Raw genomic sequence first — 19,961 nt, 5'->3', positions numbered from 1 at the left:
AACACAAGTTACCAGATCTATTTCACATAAACGTGTGTGTTCATTCATACCCTGGGCTGAGGGTGTTAGTAGTGGAGGATGTACCACACAGAGGTGAGTTTCTCAGTGGCTTCCTGTCACTGTTATAAGCCTACAGCTTCACAGGAGGAAACCAAACCCACCAGTGTGAAGAAAAGGTTCACAACAGTAACTGTACTTTTAAGAGTGGATGTTAAGGTGTCTGTTGAAGGAGAGGAGATCAGGCCTGGAAGGTGTAAGCTGGACCATATGGACTCTGGAATATCAAGTAAGCTTTTGTTTCACTCTTGGAAACCAATGATCACTAATGTACTGTAAGTTAATGGAAGCTGAAGAAGTGATGCATGTTCTCCGTAGCTTAAAGTGCCAGCAAAACGTCTTCACTTGCAGCTTATACATGCAGTTGTATGTGTAGTAGATTCATGCCCCCAGTTTTCATTTAAACAGTGCTATATACAATAATCAGTAGTCTGATGCATTAACAAACCAATCAATCATATTGTTTATTGCTTTTCTGCCATGTCCCTCTGTGTCTGCACCTGTAGGTTCTCTCTCCAGCATGTCGATGACCCAGTCCAGCCCTGGTACCCCTGGTCGACCCCACCACACCGCTGCCCCCGGGCCCCTCCAGGCTCCTCTCGGCACTGCTCTGGTCCAGTTCCAGCTAGGCCTCTTCAGGGAGGTGGTTCGGGTGTCTGGGGGGCAGCTCAGCTACTGCCATGCCAAGAGACTGGCTGCAGAGATCATAGAACGCAAGGTAAACCCATAGACCTACATGCAATCACCTCACAAAGTACTGTCACCCCTGATAAAGATGAGAACAAAATACCATCAAATAAATAATACAAATACTGAACTATAATGTATGCTGAAAATAAATGAGAGAATTTTATTATTTTAAGCTAAAATAGAAAAGTAGATTTTGTTTACCAAGTAACCATTTTTTTCCCCAAAATGCAAGGTGTAAAGGTTATTGCTACTACTAAAGATTCCTAGAGATGAAATCAAACAAAATTGAATCTGCATTAACATTTTACTTTTTTAAGAAATTGTATTGTGGCCTTCCATGGTTTCCTGTGCCACTGGGGTATAGAAAAACGAGTTAACACACATGTCAAATCCATTCGTCACTCATCACCACGGGGAAAGCAGTGGTGTAAAGTACTTAAGTAGTTTTTTTGGGGTATCTGTACTTTACTATTTATATTTGACAACTTTTACTTTCACTCCACTACATTCCTAAAGAAAATAATGTACTTTCTACTACATACATTTTACCTGACACCCAAAAGTCCTATTCACACACTTATCAAGAGAACATCACTGGCCATCCCTACTGCCTCTGATCTGGGAGACTCACTAAACACACAGGCTTCTTTTGTAAATTATGTCTGAGTGTTGGAGTGTGCCCCTCGCTATCCGGCAATAAACACTGTTTTTTAATTGTGCCGTCTGGTTTGCTTAATGTAAGAAATGTTTTATACATTTCTTTTACTTTTGATACTTACCTATATTTGAGCAAAAATTCACTTTTGATAGTTAAGTACATTTAAAACCCAATATTTTGAGACTTTTACTCAAGTAGTATTTTACTGGGTGACTTTCACATTTACTTGAGTCATTTTCTATTAAGTTATAATTACTTTTACTCAAGTGTGACAAATGGGTGCTTTTTCCAACACTGGGGGAAAGGCAAAAAGCTCACAAACGAAGAGAGAAAAATGGTTAGTGACCCTCATAAATCAGGCAATGGGCAAAACAAATTTGCTAAAAATATCACTTACAACTATTAAGGCGGCAATTAAGAAGTTTAAAACCACTTGAACAGTGGTAAACTTGCCTGTGTATCTTGTCCCCACGCACAGTGAGGAAGATGGTTCTGGAAGCAAGGAAAAGTCCAAGGGCAGTTGGAGAAATACAGAACTGGGTCTCATCTTGGGGTCACCAAGTCTCTTAATCTACAATTAGATGCCAGCTCCATGGCAATAGGCTCTTCACTGGGGTGGCCAGTACAAAGGCCTTTATTTAGCGTGATCAACAAATGTAAACTCCTGGAGCTTGCTAAACTGCACTGGAACCGGCGCTATGGTGATATGAGACAGAAATAGAGGTATTTGTCCACCCACACCAGCAGTAGGTTTGGCATTGAAAGATTGATGCAACGTGCAGAAAATAACCTCATATCTCCTGTAAAATATAGTGGTGGATGTTTGATGTTATGAAGTTGTTTTGATTCCACTGGTCCTGGCGCCCTTGTTAAGGTCAACGTCATCATGAACTCTACCAGAACAAGTACCAGATCATTTTAGCCAAAAACCTGGTTGCTGCTGGCAGGAGGCAGAAACTTGGCCACAAATGAATCTTCCAACAAGACAAGGACCCCGAGCATGCATCCGAAGAAATGTTTAATTGACCACAAAACCAACATTTTGCAATGACCATCTCAGTCTCTGGATTTCAGCCCCATTGAAAACCTTTAGTTTGAATTAAAGAGGGGAGTCCATAAGCACAGACAAAATATATCAAGGATCTGGAAAGATTCTGTATGGAGGAATGGTCTAAGATCCATCTCAATGTGTTCTCCAATCTCATAAAACATCAAAGAAAAAGGCCCAGTGGTGTGCAAAAGAGCAGAAAGTAAATAAAAACAATATGGGGATGAGGTAGGTAGATTGGATGGGCTATTTACAGATGGGCTATGTACAGCTGCAGCGATCGATTAGCTGCTCGGATAAAAAAACGTATTTTGTAAATACACAATCCATGTCTCAATTGCCTCAAGGTTTGGAAATAGTTCTTCTTTAACCTGTCTCCTCCCCTTGATCTACATTGACTTGAAGTGGATTTAACAAGTGACATCAATAAGGGATCATAGCTTCCACCTGGATTAACCTGGAAAGTCTATCATGGGAAGAGCAGGTGTTCCTGATGTTTTGTACACTCAGTCCCAGACCTGTGTGTTTTATTTTAGCCAACTACTCTGACTATCGTTGTGATACCATACAGTGGCTATAATCTCTCTTTCGTGCTCTCCATCTCTCTGTTTCTCTCTGTCTCTGTTAATTCAGTTCAGTATACTTTATTGACATAGAAAGAAAACACATTGTCAAAGTAAATATATAGCAACGATGGTCAAAGACCAACATATACTAGACTGTTTGTAATTAAGCAATACAAATGACAATGTCACTCATATTAACAGCAATTTCAACACAAAGAATAATCACACTCTTCTCACTGTCTGTCCCTCAGGTTGTGGCAGGAGGCCACACATTTGGCTGATTAAAACACAGCATTTAGTTTTTTTCACCAAGTTTTGTATTTAAGTTTGTCTTCATCATTTAAGTTTTTTGCAAATTCTTCATATTGTTTTTTATAATTTTTGGAGAATAATGTATTTCTTATGTTAGAATATCTGTCACAGTTTGACAGAAAATGCAGCTGTCTCGTTCTCTTCCTGGGTGCAGAATGAGCACATCCTGTCCTCTCTGGGCAACCAGATGTGCCTGCGACGACCGGTCTATGGACAGTGCTGTGCTCACTGAGTCTGTACATAGTGTTTTCCTCGGTTTTCAGTCGCAGTGGTCAAATAGCAATAAGGTTTACTTCGGTTTTTTTTGTGGTTGGGCCAGATTGTGAGTGCCTGAGACTTTGTTGGGCCAGATTGTGAGTGCCTGAGGCTTTGTTGGGCCAGATTGTGAGTGCCTGAGGCTTTGTTGGGCCAGATTGTGAGTGCCTGAGGCTTTGTTGGGCCAGATTGTGAGTGCCTGAGGCTTTGTTGGGCCAGATTGTGAGTGCCTGAGGCTTTGTTGGGCCAGATTGTGAGTGCCTGAGGCTTTGTTGGGGCAGATTCTGAGTGCCTGAGGCTTTGTTGGGTTGGTAGTGGTTAGTGAACCGAGCCTCAGAACCAGCTGGCTGGTGAATAACATTTGTTGTCTCTTTTTAGGATAATAATCAGAACTAGGAATTGGGCTGATTCAAATTCAATCAAATTTTATTAGTCACATGCGCCAAATACAACAGGTATTACAGTGAAATGCTTACTTATGAGCCCTTAACCAACAATGCAGTCTTAATGCAAATAGTCTGGTTAGCCATTCGATTAGATGTTCAGGAGTCTTATGGCTTGGGGGGTAGAAGCTGTTTAGAAGCCTCTTGGACCTAGACATGATGCTACGGTACCGCTTGCCGTGCGGTAGCAGAGAGGACAGTCTATGACTTGGGTGGCTGGAGTCTTCGACCATTTTTAGGGCCTTCCTCTGACACCGCCTGGTATAGAGATCCTGGATGGCAGGAAGCTTGGCCCCAGTGATGTACTGTGCCAAAAGCAGTACCCTCTGTAGCGCCTTCCGGTCGGAGGCCAAGCAGTTGCCATACCAGGCTGTGATGCTCTCAATGGTGCAGCTGTATAACCTTTTGAGGATCTGAGGATTCTGCTCTGCATGCGTTGTTTGGAGTCTGTACTCTGAGGATGCTCTTGCAGAGTTTCAATTGGGTGTTTGTCCCATTTGTCAAATTCTTCTTTTGTAAGCGGACCCCACACTTCACTTGAATATAGTGCATTTGGTTATATTATTGAGTTGAATATTTTGATCCAGATCCTAATTGGTATGTTTCATTTAATAGATATTTTTAATGCCATAGAAAGCCCTCCTTGCTTTGTCTTTCAGTTCCTTCACAGCCAGGTTGAATGTGCCTCTGGAGCGGATTCTTATTCCTAAATATGTGTAGATGTGTGTTGTATATGAGTAGAGCCCAGTAAAAATGAATATTTTGGATCGGTTCTGGAAAATCATAATTTTAGTCTTTTTGAGATTGACTGTTAGGGCCCAGGTCTGACAACTGTTTGCAGATGATCTAATTGTTGGTGTAACACCTCTTTTGTGGGGGACAGTAGCACCAGGCCATCTGCATACAGGAGGCATTTTATTTCTGTGTCGTTAAGAGTGAGACCAGGGGGGCTGTTGTTCTAGTGTTTATGCCAATTCATGTATACTGTATATGAATAAATAGACTTGAGTTCAGGTTGTTCCTGGTTCACTCCGCACCCTTGGGAAAATACATGTCTATGTTTATCTCCAATTTTGACTGTTATTTCTATACATTGATTTGATGACATGTTTTTCCAATTCGCCCCCCCCCCCCCCCCCCCCCCCCCCCCCCCCCCTCTCTGTCTCTACCTTACCTCTGTGAGAGATGGCCATGTTACTTCATCAGCCAGAGGGGCTGCCGTGTGGTTTAGTTGTGTCTGCAGCTAACTTTCCAACCACAGCCTTCCACACACACACACACACACACACCGCCGTGCCTGTCTCGCTCAAATCAGCCCCCTTATCCTTTGATCTTCTGACTGTTTCCAGGCAGCAGGTCAGTTGGCCCGTGTAGTCTTTGTATGAGAACTTGTATGCGGTTTGTGTGAATAATCTGTATCTCTCAGATCATTGCACTTCTCCTGTCTATAGGAACAAACACCCAAACAAACACACACTCACACTTGTTTCCATCTCATTTGAAAATCTATTTTCTTTTTTTTTTCTATTTAACCTTTTATTTAACCAGGCAAGTCAGTTAAGAACAAATTCTTATTTACAATGACGGCCTAGGAACAGTGGGTTAACTGGTCTAGGAACAGTGGGTTAACTGCCATAGTCAGGGGCAGAACGACAGATTTTTACCTTGTCAGCTCGGGGATTCTATCAAGCAACCTTTCAGTTACTGGCCCAACCAATAGGCTACATGCCGCCCCTAACGACAGCGCTCACATTGTTCCGTGACCAGTCTCTCTCTATAATGGCCTACCCCTCCCTCGATGATGCTAACCAGACAGACCTCCTCTATAATCTGTCTCTCCTGCTCTGCCTTGATTGATCGATCAGTCGATATATAGATTTATTGACTAACTGATTGATCATGTTCTGTGTACTGCAGGCTCCAGACTGTAGTGTAGTGGGTGTTGGGGAGAAGGTCCTCCTGTTCAGACACCAGACAGGCTCGGAACACCTCCTCCACAGACTCACGGACCAGGATGCACTGCTGGACGGCGACCTCATAGAGATCATCCTCTCAGGTCAGACCGGGGTTTGTGTCCCAAATGGCAAGCTTTGTAGTGCACTACTTATGACCAGGGCCCACATATGGTTCATTGAATGTACTGAAATGTAGTACGTTAAGTGTCCAGATAAAGTAATGGAATATCTGCTCTTTATGATCTGACTCAGGATCAGCTACTGTGACGGGGATAAAGATCCGCCCACACTCCCTGGCTGTCCAATCATATCGCACCCCCACCTTCTGTCATCACTGTGGGGAGATGCTGTGGGGGTTGGTACGTCAAGGGTTAAAATGTGAAGGTAAGGAAGTAGATACAGTAATAATTGATCCTTCATGTCATTAATCGCAGTAAGAAACTTCACTATTTATTTCATGTTGAATTGTGTTTAATTCTTTGTCGTATCTACCATTTTACCTAAATAGATTGTCTTAATTATGTCTCACATCTCTCTCGTCTCTGTAGGTTGCGGGTTAGACTTTCATAAGCGCTGTGCGCTGCAGTTGCCTAGTGACTGTAGCCGTGCACGCCGTCGTGTGTGTGGCCCCAGCTTGTCCTTATTCCCCCCTGCCAGGCCCCGAACACACTCCCTCTCCACACCTGCAGGGGGCAGTATGGAGGAGGTCAGCACCAGTCATTATGGGCCTGAATCCATTCCGCTGTTTAAGTGACATTTATGTGTGTGATTCTAAAATCTGACATGAAATCTTTGTTATTCTCTCTCTCCCCCCTCTCTCCATTTCCCCCTCTCTCCCTCTTCCAGATCAGTATGTTCAAGCCCAGGCCCAGACCTCCGTCGTGGGCAGATCAACCGCTGTGGCTGGGGGTGGTCCAGGGAAAGGGTGGCGTGGCGGGCAGGGCCAGGGTGCCACACACCTTCCACATCCACAGCTACACCAAGCCCACCGTGTGCCAACACTGCTACCACCTCCTTAAGGGCCTGTTCCGTCAGGGCCTGCAGTGCTCCGGTGAGAGGGGCCTGAGGTCAGGGGTTGAAGGTCATAGTTCAGATTGGGAGGTTGGTCACTGGGGTACTAAATACATGTATGATGCTTTTTCTAATCATACGTTTCTGAAGCAGGTATGTCAATCACTTGGTCAGATTTCAGATCTTGTGTTACAGCTGTGTCAGTAGTCTATGTACTGAAGTTGATCTCTCGCTCTCTCTCATTCATATATATATATATATATATATATATATATATATATATATAGACTGTAAGCTGAACTGCCATCGTCGCTGTGAGTCCTCCCTGGTCCCCGCTGACTGTCCTGGAGTGAGGACGAACGCCAATGGGGAAGGAGGTGCGAGACAATGACAAACATAATGGCCTTAAATGTTAACTATTCCTAATGCTTTCAAGATGAAAGAAAAACTGCATATGTAATTCACTGTGTACTGTATTTACTTATTCAGTGACAGTTTAGTATTGCGGTTTAGTAGTGGTTTAGTATTGCGGTTTAGTATTGGAGTTTAGCGTTGTGGTTTAGTATTGCGGTGTAGTGGTTTAGTGTTGCGGTTTAGTGTTGTGGTTTAGTATTGCGGTTTAGTGTAGTGGTTTAGTGTTGTGGTTTAGTATTGATGCAGTAAAGATGTTACACAGACTCCGTGTCCAGTCTGGGCTATAAGGACGACACAGAGGAGGAGGATATGAGATGCAGTATGACATCACTAGAAGACCATGACGATGAGCCGTCTACTGAGGACCCATTCGCTGAGATCAAGGAGGTGGGACAACAGCCACCAATCACGTAAGAGGGATAAAATGCAGGGCTTTGATAGGATGTAAAGTTCAGTATGTTTCCACTTTGAGTTTTGATGATTACTTACAGTGCCTTGCGAAAGTATTCGGCCCCCTTGAACTTTGCGACCTTTTGCCACATTTCAGGCTTCAAACATAAAGATATAAAACTGTATTTTTTTGTGAAGAATCAACAACAAGTGGGACACAATCATGAAGTGGAACGACATTTATTGGATATTTCAAACTTTTTTAACAAATCAAAAACTGAAAAATTGGGCGTGCAAAATTATTCAGCCCCTTTACTTTCAGTGCAGCAAACTCTCTCCAGAAGTTCAGTGAGGATCTCTGAATGATCCAATGTTGACCTAAATGACTAATGATGATAAATACAATCCACCTGTGTGTAATCAAGTCTCCGTATAAATGCACCTGCACTGTGATAGTCTCAGAGGTCCGTTAAAAGCGCAGAGAGCATCATGAAGAACAAGGAACACACCAGGCAGGTCCGAGATACTGTTGTGAAGAAGTTTAAAGCCGGATTTGGATACAAAAAGATTTCCCAAGCTTTAAACATCCCAAGGAGCACTGTGCAAGCGATAATATTGAAATGGAAGGAGTATCAGACCACTGCAAATCTACCAAGACCTGGCCGTCCCTCTAAACTTTCAGCTCATACAAGGAGAAGACTGATCAGAGATGCAGCCAAGAGGCCCATGATCACTCTGGATGAACTGCAGAGATCTACAGCTGAGGTGGGAGACTCTGTCCATAGGACAACAATCAGTCGTATATTGCACAAATCTGGCCTTTATGGAAGAGTGGCAAGAAGAAAGCCATTTCTTAAAGATATCCATAAAAAGTGTTGTTTAAAGTTTGCCACAAGCCACCTGGGAGACACAACAAACATGTGGAAGAAGGTGCTCTGGTCAGATGAAACCAAAATTGAACTTTTTGGCAACAATGCAAGACGTTATGTTTGGCGTAAAAGCAACACAGCTCATCACCCTGAACACACCATCCCCACTGTCAAACATGGTGGTGGCAGCATCATGGTTTGGGCCTGCTTTTCTTCAGCAGGGACAGGGAAGATGGTTAAAATTGATGGCAAGATGGATGGAGCCAAATACAGGACCATTCTGGAAGAAAACCTGATGGAGTCTGCAAAAGACCTGAGACTGGGACGGAGATTTGTCTTCCAACAAGACAATGATCCAAAACATAAAGCAAAATCTACAATGGAATTGTTCAAAAATAAACATATCCAGGTGTTAGAATGGCCAAGTCAAAGTCCAGACCTGAATCCAATCGAGAATCTGTGGAAAGAACTGAAAACTGCTGTTCACAAATGCTCTCCATCCAACCTCACTGAGCTCGAGCTGTTTTGCAAGGAGGAATGGGAAGAAATGTCAGTCTCTCGATGTGCAAAACTGATAGAGACATACCCCAAGCGACTTACAGCTGTAATCGCAGCAAAAGGTGGCGCTACAAAGTATTAACTTAAGGGGGCTGAATAATTTTGCACGCACAATTTTTCAGTTTTTGATTTGTTAAAAAAGTTTGAAATATCCAATAAATGTTTTTCCACTTCATGATTGTGTCCCACTTGTACAGTTTTATATCTTTATGTTTGAAGCCTGAAATGTGGCAAAAGGTCGCAAAGTTCAAGGGGGCCGAATACTTTCGCAAGGCACTGTACTTATGATAGAGAATAGTACATCAGTGTATGTCAACTGAAGTTGTAATAGTTCTCTCTCCCTCTTTCATCCCCCCCCTCCCTATCCCTCCATCCTTCCCTCTCCCTCCCTCCACCCCCCCCCCCCCCCTCCTCCCTATCTCTCCATCCTTCCCTCCATCCCTCCCTCCACCCCCTCCATCCCTCCCTCCACCCCCTCCCTATCTCTCCATCCTTCCCTCTCCCTCCCTCCCTCCATCCGCCCCCCTCCTCCCTATCTCTCCATCCTTCCCTTATCCCTCCCTCCACCCCCCTCCCCCTCCCTCCCTATCTCTCAATCCTTCCCTCTCCCTCCATCCCCATCCCCCTCCCTATCTCTCCTCCCTCATCCCTCCCTCCACCCCCCTCCCCCTCCCTCCCTATCTCTCAAGCCTTCCCTCTCCCTCCACCCCCCTCCCCTTCCACCCCCCTCCCCATCTCTCCATCCTCCCCTCCCTCCCCCTCCCCCTCCACCCCCCCTCCCTATCTCTCCCTCCATCCCTCCCCCCTCCTCCCTATCCCTCCATCCGTCCCTATCCCTCCATCCTCTCTCCCCCTCCAACCCCTCCTCCTTATCCCTCCATCCCTCCCTCCCTCTCCCCCCCTATCCCTCCCCCCTCCTCCCTATCCCTCCATCCCTCTCTCTCTCCATCCCTCCCTATCCCTCCATCCCGCCCTCCCTCTCCCCCCTATCCCTCTATCCCCCCCTCCTCCCTATCCCTCCATCCCTCTCTATCCCTCCATCCTTCCCTATCCCTCCATCCTTCCCTATCCCTCCATCCTTCCCTATCCCTCCATCCCTCCCTCTCTCCCCTCCATCCCTCCCTCTCCCCCCTATCCCTCCCCCCTCCTCCCTATCCCTCCATCCCTCTCTATCCCTCCATCCCTCCCCCCCTCCTCCCTATCCCTCCATCCCTCTCTATCTCTCCATCCTTCCCTGTCCTTCCATCCCTCTCTATCCCTCCATCCTTCCCTATCCCTCCATCCTTCCCTATCCCTCCATCCTTCCCTATCCCTCCATCCCTCTCTATCCCTCCATCCCTCCCTCTCTCCCCCTCCATCCCTCTCTCCCCCTCCATCCCTCCCTATCTCTCCATCCCTCCCTATCCCTCCATCCTTCCCTATCCCTCCATCCCTCTCTCCCCCTCCCCCTCCACCACCCCCCCATCCCTCCATCCATCCCCCCTCCCTATCCCTCCATCCCTCCCCTCCCTATCCCTCCATCCCTCCCCCCTCCCTATCCCTCCATATCTCTCCATCCTTCCCTCCCCCTCCACCACCCCCCCTCCCTATCCCTCCATATCTCTCCATCCTCTCTCCCCCTCCAACCCCTCCCCCCCTCCCCCCTCCTCCCTATCCCTCCCCCCTCCCTCCCTATCCCTCCCCCCTATCCCTCTATCCCTCCATCCCTCTCTCTCCATCCTTCCCTATCCCTCCATCCCTCCCTTTCTCCCCCTCCCCCCTCCTCCCTTTCTCCCCCTCCCCCCCTCCTCCCTCTCCATCCTTCCCTATCCCTCCATCCTTCCCTATCCCTCCATCCCTCCCTCTCTCCCCCTCCATCCCTCTATCCCCCCCTCCTCCCTATCCCTCCCTCCCTCTCTCCCCCTCCATCCCTCCCTATCTCTCCATCCCTCCCTATCCCTCCATCCCTCCCTCTCTCCCCCTCCCCCTTCCCCTCCACCACCCCCCTCCCTATCCCTCCATATCTCTCCATCCTTCCCTCTCCCTCCATCCCTCTCTCCCCCTCCCCCTCCACCACCCCCCCTCCCTATCCCTCCCCCCTCCATCCCTCCCCCCTCCCTATCCCTGCATCCCTCCCCCCTCCCTATCCCTCCATCCCTCCCTATCCCTCCATCCTTCCCTCCCCCTCCACCACCCCCCTCCCTATCCCTCCATCCTTCCCTCCCCCTCCCCCACCCCCCACCCCCCTATCCCTCCATATCTCTCCATCCTCCCCCCCCCCCCCCCATCCCTCCCAGTCCGTGTTTCAGTAGTTATATTCCTCTGATGCGGGTGGTCCAATCAGTTCGTCACACTAAGAGAAGGTCCAGTGGAGTCCTGAGAGAGGGCTGGCTACTGCATCACACCAACACCGACACTCTGGTGAGAACACACACAGTAGCTGCGGAGGGGGGAGGGGGGATGCAGAAGAACATTTGTTTTGCCCGCGCTGAAGACGTCTACATCGGTCTGCTAATACAGGACCAGTAAAGGCCCAGTGCAAAATATAAAATCCATGTATTTGTAAATGTAACTTATTTCTATGTGAACGGAAATGGTCTATTAATTTATTTTACTAGACTCTCTTAACCAGAGCAATTTACAGCAGTGAGTGCATACGTTTTCACTCTGGTCCCCCGTGGGAATCGAACCCACAACCCGAGCATTGCAAGCACCATGCTGAGCCACATCACAAACCACTTGCTGTCTCAATGTACTCAGTTACTGTATTGAGCATTGTTTTTCTTCATGGTGATGGAAAGTCTACAGGTTCTAACCTAGATGACCAGCCTATATACAATACAGTAACGCACGTTTACATTAAGTGGTTTGTAAGGATGGTAAATGAAAACTGCACAGAAAGTGGTTGTTTTCCATGTTATTTCATCAAGACAAATATTCATTTGATGTGGATGTTTTGGATCTTTGCCTAAAACAAAAGAGGGCTCCCGAGTGGCACAGCGGTCTAAGGCACTGCATCTTAGTGCTAGAGGCATCACTACAGACCCTGGTTTGATTCCAGGCTGTATCACAACCGGATGTGATTGGGAGCCCCATAAGGCAGCACTCAATAATATATATTTTTTACCCCCCCCCCCCCCCCACACACACACACACAGAGCGAGACAGAGAACACCTATAACATACTTTCCTATTGTTTTTGTCAGAGGAAACGTCATTACTGGATATTGGACTGGAAGAATATTACTCTGTATCAGAATGAGACAAGCACCAAGTACTACAAGGTAGGTCACTGGTTGTTGCTTAGCCTCAGACCTCACTGCCCCTATCTGAGATATCTACTGCAGCCCTTTGTGCTGTTGTCTGTGCCCAACAATTTTTGTACCATGTTTTGTGCTGCTACCATGTTGTGTTGCTACCATACTGTGTTGTCATGTGTTGCTGCCATGCTATGTTGTTGTCTTAGGTCTTGCGTTATGTAGTGTTATCTCTTGTCGTGATGTGTGTTTTATCCTATATTTTTATTTAATTTATTTTTAATCCAAGCCTCCATCCCTGCAAGATGCCTTTTGGTAGGCCGTCATTGTAAATAAGAATTTGTTCTTAACTGACTTGCCTAGTTAAATAAAGGTCAAATAAAACATTTAAAAAGTTACATGGGATGAGAATCATCTAGCGTTTACTAAACCAAGGCCAGTCAAGGCACTGACCTCTAGTGGCCAAATAGAATATCAACATCAACAAATGTTTTTTTCTGTCTTCCACCGTTCCTTATTTTGGGCTCCCGAGTGGCGCAGCGGTCTAAGGCACTGCATCTCAGTGCTAGAGGTGTCACTACAGACCCTGGTTTGATTCCAGGCTGTATCACAAACGGCCGTGATTGGGAGTCCCATTGGCCCAGCGTCGTCTGGGTTAGGCCGGGGTAGGCCATTATTGTAAATAAGAATTTGATCTTAACTGACTTGCCTAGTTAAATAAAAGTATCCCATGTCTCAGCCTTTTCCTTACATTTTCATCCATTCTCCTTTCCATCTTCCCTCCCTCCATCTCTAGGAGCTTCCTCTGTCTAACGTGCTGCAGGTGCGAGGCCCCGCCCAGCTGTCTGGCCCCTTGTTGCCAGACAACAGTGCGCACTCGTTCGAGGTGGTGACGGGCACGCTGGTATACTGTGTGCTGGCGGGCAGGGACGGGCAGGCCTGGGAGACCGCAGTACGCCAGGCTCTGATGCCCGTCCAGAGCAGCGGGCAGGCGGGCAAACAGGGACAGGGTGAGTCAGAGAGTTAGCTAGCATGTTTGGACTGTGGTAGAAGTGTAATCAAAGACAGTACAGTATGAAGACGGGCAGAATCCCCGATCACACTTGTAGGCGATGTCATGGCGACGTTGGCTAGCTAAACTCATGTGCATAAACATGTCATCGGGTCTAACGGTCGACTCGCGGCGAACTGCACATGTACAGGCCGTCAAATCAAATGCACTCCATCCATATAAAGTTGTTGATGAAAATGAAAACGTTAGTATGTCATTTTTTTTACGAGGTAAAATAAGGCCTGAAAACTACGGCATTTATTTTTTCAGCAGCAAGAGAGAAGTTAGCACAATTATTCAATAGGTTTCTCCATAATGACAATCTCAATACGGTCAAATTGCTTCTCCGCATTTCTCCCTTTGTGATTGATAGTGAATGGTTAAGAGGTGGGGACCCTCAGCAACAGGGTTCCAGCCAGTGAGGGGCCTAAAGAGGTACATGCTCGTGATCCCCATGCCTGTTTGCTGCTGCCATTCCCCATGACCACATGAGAGACAGAGAGTAGAGGAACAGACATAGATGTCAATGGGCAATTTATTTTCATCAAGAAACTGGAACAAGGCAAAGGAATGGTCATTGAATTACCAGCTGGAATGTTGATTATTTCTCCAAATGTGCTTATGATTTGAGAGTTTATTGTGTGGTATATTATCACCACACAGTTGCTTCTTGCTTGTGACTTTCATCAATAATCAACGAGTAAGACTCATTCCCAATGTCCTTTATTAGCTCAGGCCCTATAAATGCATTTATGAGCGCTGTGCATTTTGTTCTGTGTATATTGATTCCTTTATTAGCTATGTCTTCAACAACACATCCCAGGTGATCCACAGTTGCAATGCTGGAGCGACATGTAATATGTGCAGCCATCTGTAACTGATCGTTTAACTGTGTTATTCTCTCGTACAAATGTAGTTCCTGTGTCAGACAATGTTCTTGCATTAGAAAATGGAGCCGCATTTCTCCTGTTTCTCCGTTTGTGCATGAGAATTAAGATCGGCGTGATGGACTCGATTTTTTTAACGTCACACACCGTAAGCTTGTCTGTCATCTCCTGGGGTGCTCTTAGTCTATTCCTTTATATCCCGTTCTCTTTCCCAGTCTTTGCGATATTTTCGCCCATATTTTGCCCATTTACCTGCCATTCTGACAGTAGAATCGTATTTTGACAGTAAACTGGCGCGTCAAACCGGTTCGTTCCTCTGACTTCAACTTTCTGCCCAATGTTCGCTAGTTAGCTGGATACATACACAGAGGAAGCACATTGTTCGATCCTCTCTCAAACTATTGGACGATTATTTGTCAGTTTCTCTCCCTTCCTGTGTTGGCTTTAAATATTGGTAGAACTGGGGGCGGTCAGGATACAAAGAAAGAAGCAAATCATTTTGAGAGAGTATGTGTGTAGCTATCTAGCGCTGCTGTTCGTTGTTGAATTCATGGTGCGGTACACTCTCTCGACTGTACCACCCCCCCCCCCCCCCCCCCCCCCCCCCCCCCCCCCCCCGGTTCACCCCTCACTTCCACTGACGGTACATGAAGCTCCTTCCCCGCCACCACTCACTAACTCTCAACAGCAGCCTGCCTCATATGCCTCACTGCCTGGTAGTCAGCAGCAGTTGGTCACAGTGAAATTCATAGATGATAAAAAAAAAAAGAGAAATGCCGTGGCGGCCGCAGTGCAATATAGAAGTAGCCCCAAAACCCGCAACCCATATATGCTCACCCGCGATATCGTTTTCAAAGTAGAACAATGTACAGGAAAACCGCGAACATGGCAACCCTTAATAACATGTTCAACTACGTAAGACATTGGAATCTAGGTCATGCCTTTTAGATTTTGAGAACATTTGAAATTAAGGAAGCATGTGTCACTTCTCTCATTGGCCGTGTTCGAGAGCATCAAAATGACTGCAGGTGACTGTCGAATGACTGATCTACAAATCACCTCATCATAAATAACGACTCGTTATTATTTGTAGATCAGTCAGTCACAATTTATCCCTGCTATACATTGCGTTTTTGATCCTCTTGAACTCAGCCTGGTCTGCGTGGTCTGTTTGGCAAATGTCGGTAGTCTCACAATGTTGCACCTCTGGGTTTAGAAACTCTGTGGTGTCTATTGTTCTGAGACATGCAAATGAGTGACATCCGAGTAATGTTTTTAGACAATTTGGTCATTGAGGTTTCTGTCTGAACCCTCTGTGAGCACCCTGACTCTCCACCAGGCATCCTGTGTCACTGTTGGCCAAACTCTCCATATCTCTGTGACATGCCAAGGGATGGTCTCTCACATGGTTTGCATAAAGATTTTGAAGTAAAGCTGTCATCATAAGGGATGTTAGATTTAGTTCATGTCCATGCTCATATTCCATAACTTTTGATCAAAGAATACTCTTTCTTTTATAGACCATGGACCCCAGAGTGGAGAGAAACCGGTAAGTGGGAGGGGTTGGTAGGATGGAGGGTAATGGATCTATATTGTGTATGAACTCTCAAAGACTCGTTGCGTTTGTCTGAAATGGATAGATGAGTAACTAACACTGTATTTGTGTGTTCTGTACATTTGTGTGTGTGTGTGTGTGTGTATTTATGTGTATGTGTCTTTCAGGACATCAGTTCAGTGTATCAGATCTTCACCGATGAGGTGCTTGGTTCAGGACAGTTTGGAGTGGTGTATGGAGGTGGGTTTGACATCACTCTAGATACGATACGTTACACTAGAAGAGATCCTTTCTATACTGTTACCTGTTAGGAACATTTAGTTTCTTCTATTCAGATGATATACTGTATTATCATTGTATTAGATGGCTAGCTGAGAGTACTCTCGTCCCCAGGCACCCACAGACAGTCTGGTTACCCAGTGGCCATCAAGGTCATCGACAAAACCCGTTTCCCTACCAAACAGGAGAGACAGTTGAGGAACGAGCAGGCAATTCTACAGGTGAAGGTTCTAGATCTGTGTGTTTGGATTCAATTTGTATTACAGGGAGTTAGAGTATTTGAAATGAACATGGATTCTACAGGTCGGTGTGGGTGAGTGGCGCAGCGGTCTAAGGCACTGCATCTCAGTGCTTGAGGCGTCACTACAGACACCCTGGTTCGAATCCAGGCTGTTTCACAACCGGCCGTGTTTGAGAGTCCCATAGGGCGGTGCACAATTGGCCCAGTGTCATCTGGGGTTGGCCGGTGTAGGCCGTCATTGTAACTGATTTGCCTAGTTCAATGAAGGTTAAATAAATAAAAAAATCCATTGTGTGTGTGTGTCCAGAATCTGTCTCACCTGGGTGTAGTTCTACTGGAGGGAATGTTTGAGACCCTGGAGCATGTCTTTGTTGTCATGGAGAAGCTCCACGGAGACATGCTGGAGATGATTCTGTCCAATGAAAAGGGCCGTCTGCCAGAGCGCACGACACGCTTCCTGGTTACACAGGTACTGGTCACGTAGCAAGGGAACACTGATTGTTTCTTCAACGGTCTGCGGTACTGAAGTAGTTCTGGGGAAAAGTAGTACTTTTATAATACTTGTCTGTCATAATTTGCTGCATATGTGTGTGTGTGTGTGTGTGTGTGTGTGTGTGTGTAGATTCTAGAGGCCCTGCGCTACCTGCACTTCAAACACATTGCTCACTGTGACCTGAAACCTGAGAATGTATTGGTGGCCTCCCCAGATCCTTTCCCTCAGGTCGGTGTGTGTACACATGTCAATCTCCCTCAGTTTGTCTGTGAGATTCTCTACTTGGTTAATAATCCTTCCACATCAGACTTTACGCTGACTCCTCTCCTCCTTCCTCTCAGGTTAAGCTGTGTGACTTTGGCTTCGCCCGAATCATCGGCGAGAAGTCTTTCCGCCGCTCAGTGGTGGGCACGCCGGCCTACCTGGCGCCCGAGGTCATCAGTATCCATGGTTACAACCGTTCGCTGGACATGTGGGCGGTGGGCGTGGTCCTGTACGTCAGCCTGAGCGGAACATTCCCCTTCAACGAGGATGAGGACATCAGTCAGCAGATCACCAACGCTAGCTTCATGTACCCCCGTCTGCTCTGGTCTAACATCTCACTAGAGGGTGAGTCTGCACCCAGCCTGCCCTGGTCTAACAACTAACTAGAGGGTGAGTCTGTACCCAGCCTGCCCTCGTCTAACAACTAACTAGAGGGTGAGTCTGCACCCAGCCTGCCCTGGTCTAACAACTAACTAGAGGGTGAGTCTGCACACTGCCTGCCCTGGTCTAACAACTAACTAGAGGGTGAGTCTGCACCCAGCCTGCCCTGGTCTAACAACTCACTAGAGGGTGAGTCTGCACCCAGCCTGCCCTGGTCTAACATCTCACTAGAGGTTGAGTCTGCACCCAGCCTGCCCTGGTCTAACATCTCACTAGAGGGTGAGTCTACACACTGCCTGCCCTGGTCTAACATCCCACTAGAGGGTGAGTCTGTACACTACCTGCCCTGGTCTAACAGCTCACTAGAGGGTAAGTCTGCACACTGCCTGCCCTGGTCTAACATCCCACTAGAGGGTGAGTCTGCACACTGCCTGCCCTGGTCTAACATCCCACTAGAGGGTGAGTCTGTACACTGCCTGCCCTGGTCTAACATCTCACTAGAGGATAAGTCTGTACACTACCTGCCCTGGTCTAACAACTAACTAGAGGGTGAGTCTGCACACTGCCTGCCCTGGTCTAACAACTAACTAGAGGGTGAGTCTGCACACTGCCTGCCCTGGTCTAACATCTCACTAGAGGGTGAGCAGAGGTTTCTCCTAGTGTTTTGTCAAAGGCGGGGAGCAGAGGCCAATGAATCAGCATTCAGGGCTGACATTGCCTCTCTCGTCTCTGTCTCTCTCTCTGTCTCTGTAGCGGTGAGTCTGATCAACAACCTTCTCCAGGTGTCAGTGAGACGTAGGTTCAGCGTGGGGAAGGCCCTGGGACACGCCTGGCTACAGGTAAGAGACCTCAACCTGTATGAATGGACAATCACTGACAGGCTGGGGGGTTATTTAGGATACTGTGTGTAGAGGTAGGGATTCAGATGTTTTCTGAAGATGCCAGGGACTCTGCTCTCCTAGCGTCATGGGGAAGCTTGTTCCACCATTGGTATATCAGGACAGAGAAGGGATTTGACTGGGCTGAGCGGGAGCTGACCACCCGTAGGGGTGGGAGGACCAAGAGACCCTAGCCATAACTCTACCACATACCCTAACCCTAACCCAACCCTTCTCCTAACCATTTACCCTAACCCTATCCCAACCCTTCTCCTAACCATTTACCATAACCCTATCCTAACCCTTCTCCTAACCATTTACCCTAACCCTATCCCAACCCTTGTCCTAACCATTTACCATAACCCTATTCTTAACCAAAACCATGACCTTAACACCCCAGGACTTCCAGTTGTGGTGTGACCTGAGGGAGTTTGAGCAGAGGATGGGCTGCCAGTACCTGACCCATAAGGGAGACGAGGACCGCTGGAGACACCACGCCCAGGAGAGAGGCCTGCTCTTCCCTTCTCACCTCCCCTGGACACCCGGGCACGACAACAGCCTGTGACCCTAGGCCCAAATGTGAAAGGTCAATGGCCGGACAAGATGACTACTGGTGTGTTTCAGTGGTGACCAGCAAAAATAAAATAATTCTGATGAACTGACAAAGAAGCACACAGCGACCTATGTTTTTTTGTATGGACAAAAGTCTTATGTGATCACTGTGATTTGTTTTGCCATGATACTCCTATACTGCCTGCATCTGAGTGATGGAAGCCAGGAGAACAGGCCGTGGCTCGGGTGGCTGAAGTCCTCGATGATCTTCTTGGCCTTCCTGTGACACCTGGTGTTGTAGGTGTCCTGGAGGTCAGACAGTGAGCACCCGATGGTGTGTTGGGCTGAGCGTACCACCCTCTGTAGAGCCTTGCGATCAGCGGCGGTGTGGTTGCCGTCCCAGGCCGTGATGCTCTCGATACCCCTGTCCACTCGATGGTGCTGTTCACCAAACAATAAACAGTATTGCTAATCCCTTGACTCGACACTCAGTAACTTGCTTAATTTTTTATCAAATTTTTGCAAATGTATGGTGTTTAAAATCCTCTATATAGAGTGAAAAATAGATACATTTAATTGGTGCTATTGTTTAGGAGGTTAATATTAAAGGGTTTAAATCTAGATTGTCTTTCTCTCTCTATCTCTATCGCTCTCTCCTCCCCCTTTCCCTCTAACCCCGCCCTCTGGCAAAACCCCTCCCACAACCTCTTCTGAGAAAACAAAACTGATCAGTCTCATCTTTCTCCAGAGGAGTCATGCCCATGGGGGGCACAGATTTATCCTGTTGAATTTTTGTTGTTGTTCCTCTGTAATAATACTAGCAACCTAGCAATTGTATAGAGTTGAATTTAGCTAGCCCAGATAGGTTCCCAATCTCCCAACCTCATAGCTAGCTACTAAGAAGCCATTTCTAGAGCA

At 46.8% G+C, this 19,961-nt stretch overlaps 1 protein-coding gene across 1 annotated transcript; it reads left to right on the top strand.

The window, feature by feature from the left end:
* Positions 1–182: 182 nt before the first annotated feature.
* LOC139415966 (serine/threonine-protein kinase D3-like) lies at positions 183–19,517 on the top strand. Its single transcript, XM_071164167.1, has 19 exons — positions 183–286; positions 564–775; positions 5,947–6,085; positions 6,237–6,368; positions 6,533–6,690; positions 6,831–7,035; positions 7,283–7,372; positions 7,672–7,819; positions 11,503–11,626; positions 12,412–12,489; positions 13,259–13,472; positions 15,921–15,949; positions 16,123–16,195; positions 16,349–16,455; positions 16,783–16,944; positions 17,098–17,196; positions 17,310–17,577; positions 18,367–18,452; positions 18,892–19,517. The coding sequence occupies exons 1-19, from the start codon at positions 268–270 to the stop codon at positions 19,054–19,056; spliced, it is 2,508 nt and encodes an 835-aa protein (XP_071020268.1). The 5' UTR covers positions 183–267; the 3' UTR covers positions 19,057–19,517.
* Positions 19,518–19,961: the final 444 nt, after the last annotated feature.

Source organism: Oncorhynchus clarkii, chromosome 9 (genome assembly GCF_045791955.1).
Source record: "Oncorhynchus clarkii lewisi isolate Uvic-CL-2024 chromosome 9, UVic_Ocla_1.0, whole genome shotgun sequence".
NCBI classification, from domain to species: domain Eukaryota; kingdom Metazoa; phylum Chordata; class Actinopteri; order Salmoniformes; family Salmonidae; genus Oncorhynchus; species Oncorhynchus clarkii.
The sequence above is the reverse complement of the archived record's forward strand: the minus strand, read 5'-3'. Positions and strand labels throughout refer to the sequence as shown.

Bases quoted from the DNA above. Each gene is read 5' to 3' on its own strand.
- LOC139415966 (XM_071164167.1), top strand. The intron at 7,036-7,282 runs GTGAGAGGGGCC...ATATATATATAG, and splicing joins TCAGGGCCTGCAGTGCTCCG to ACTGTAAGCTGAACTGCCAT. The intron at 18,453-18,891 runs GTAAGAGACCTC...TTAACACCCCAG, and splicing joins TGGGACACGCCTGGCTACAG to GACTTCCAGTTGTGGTGTGA.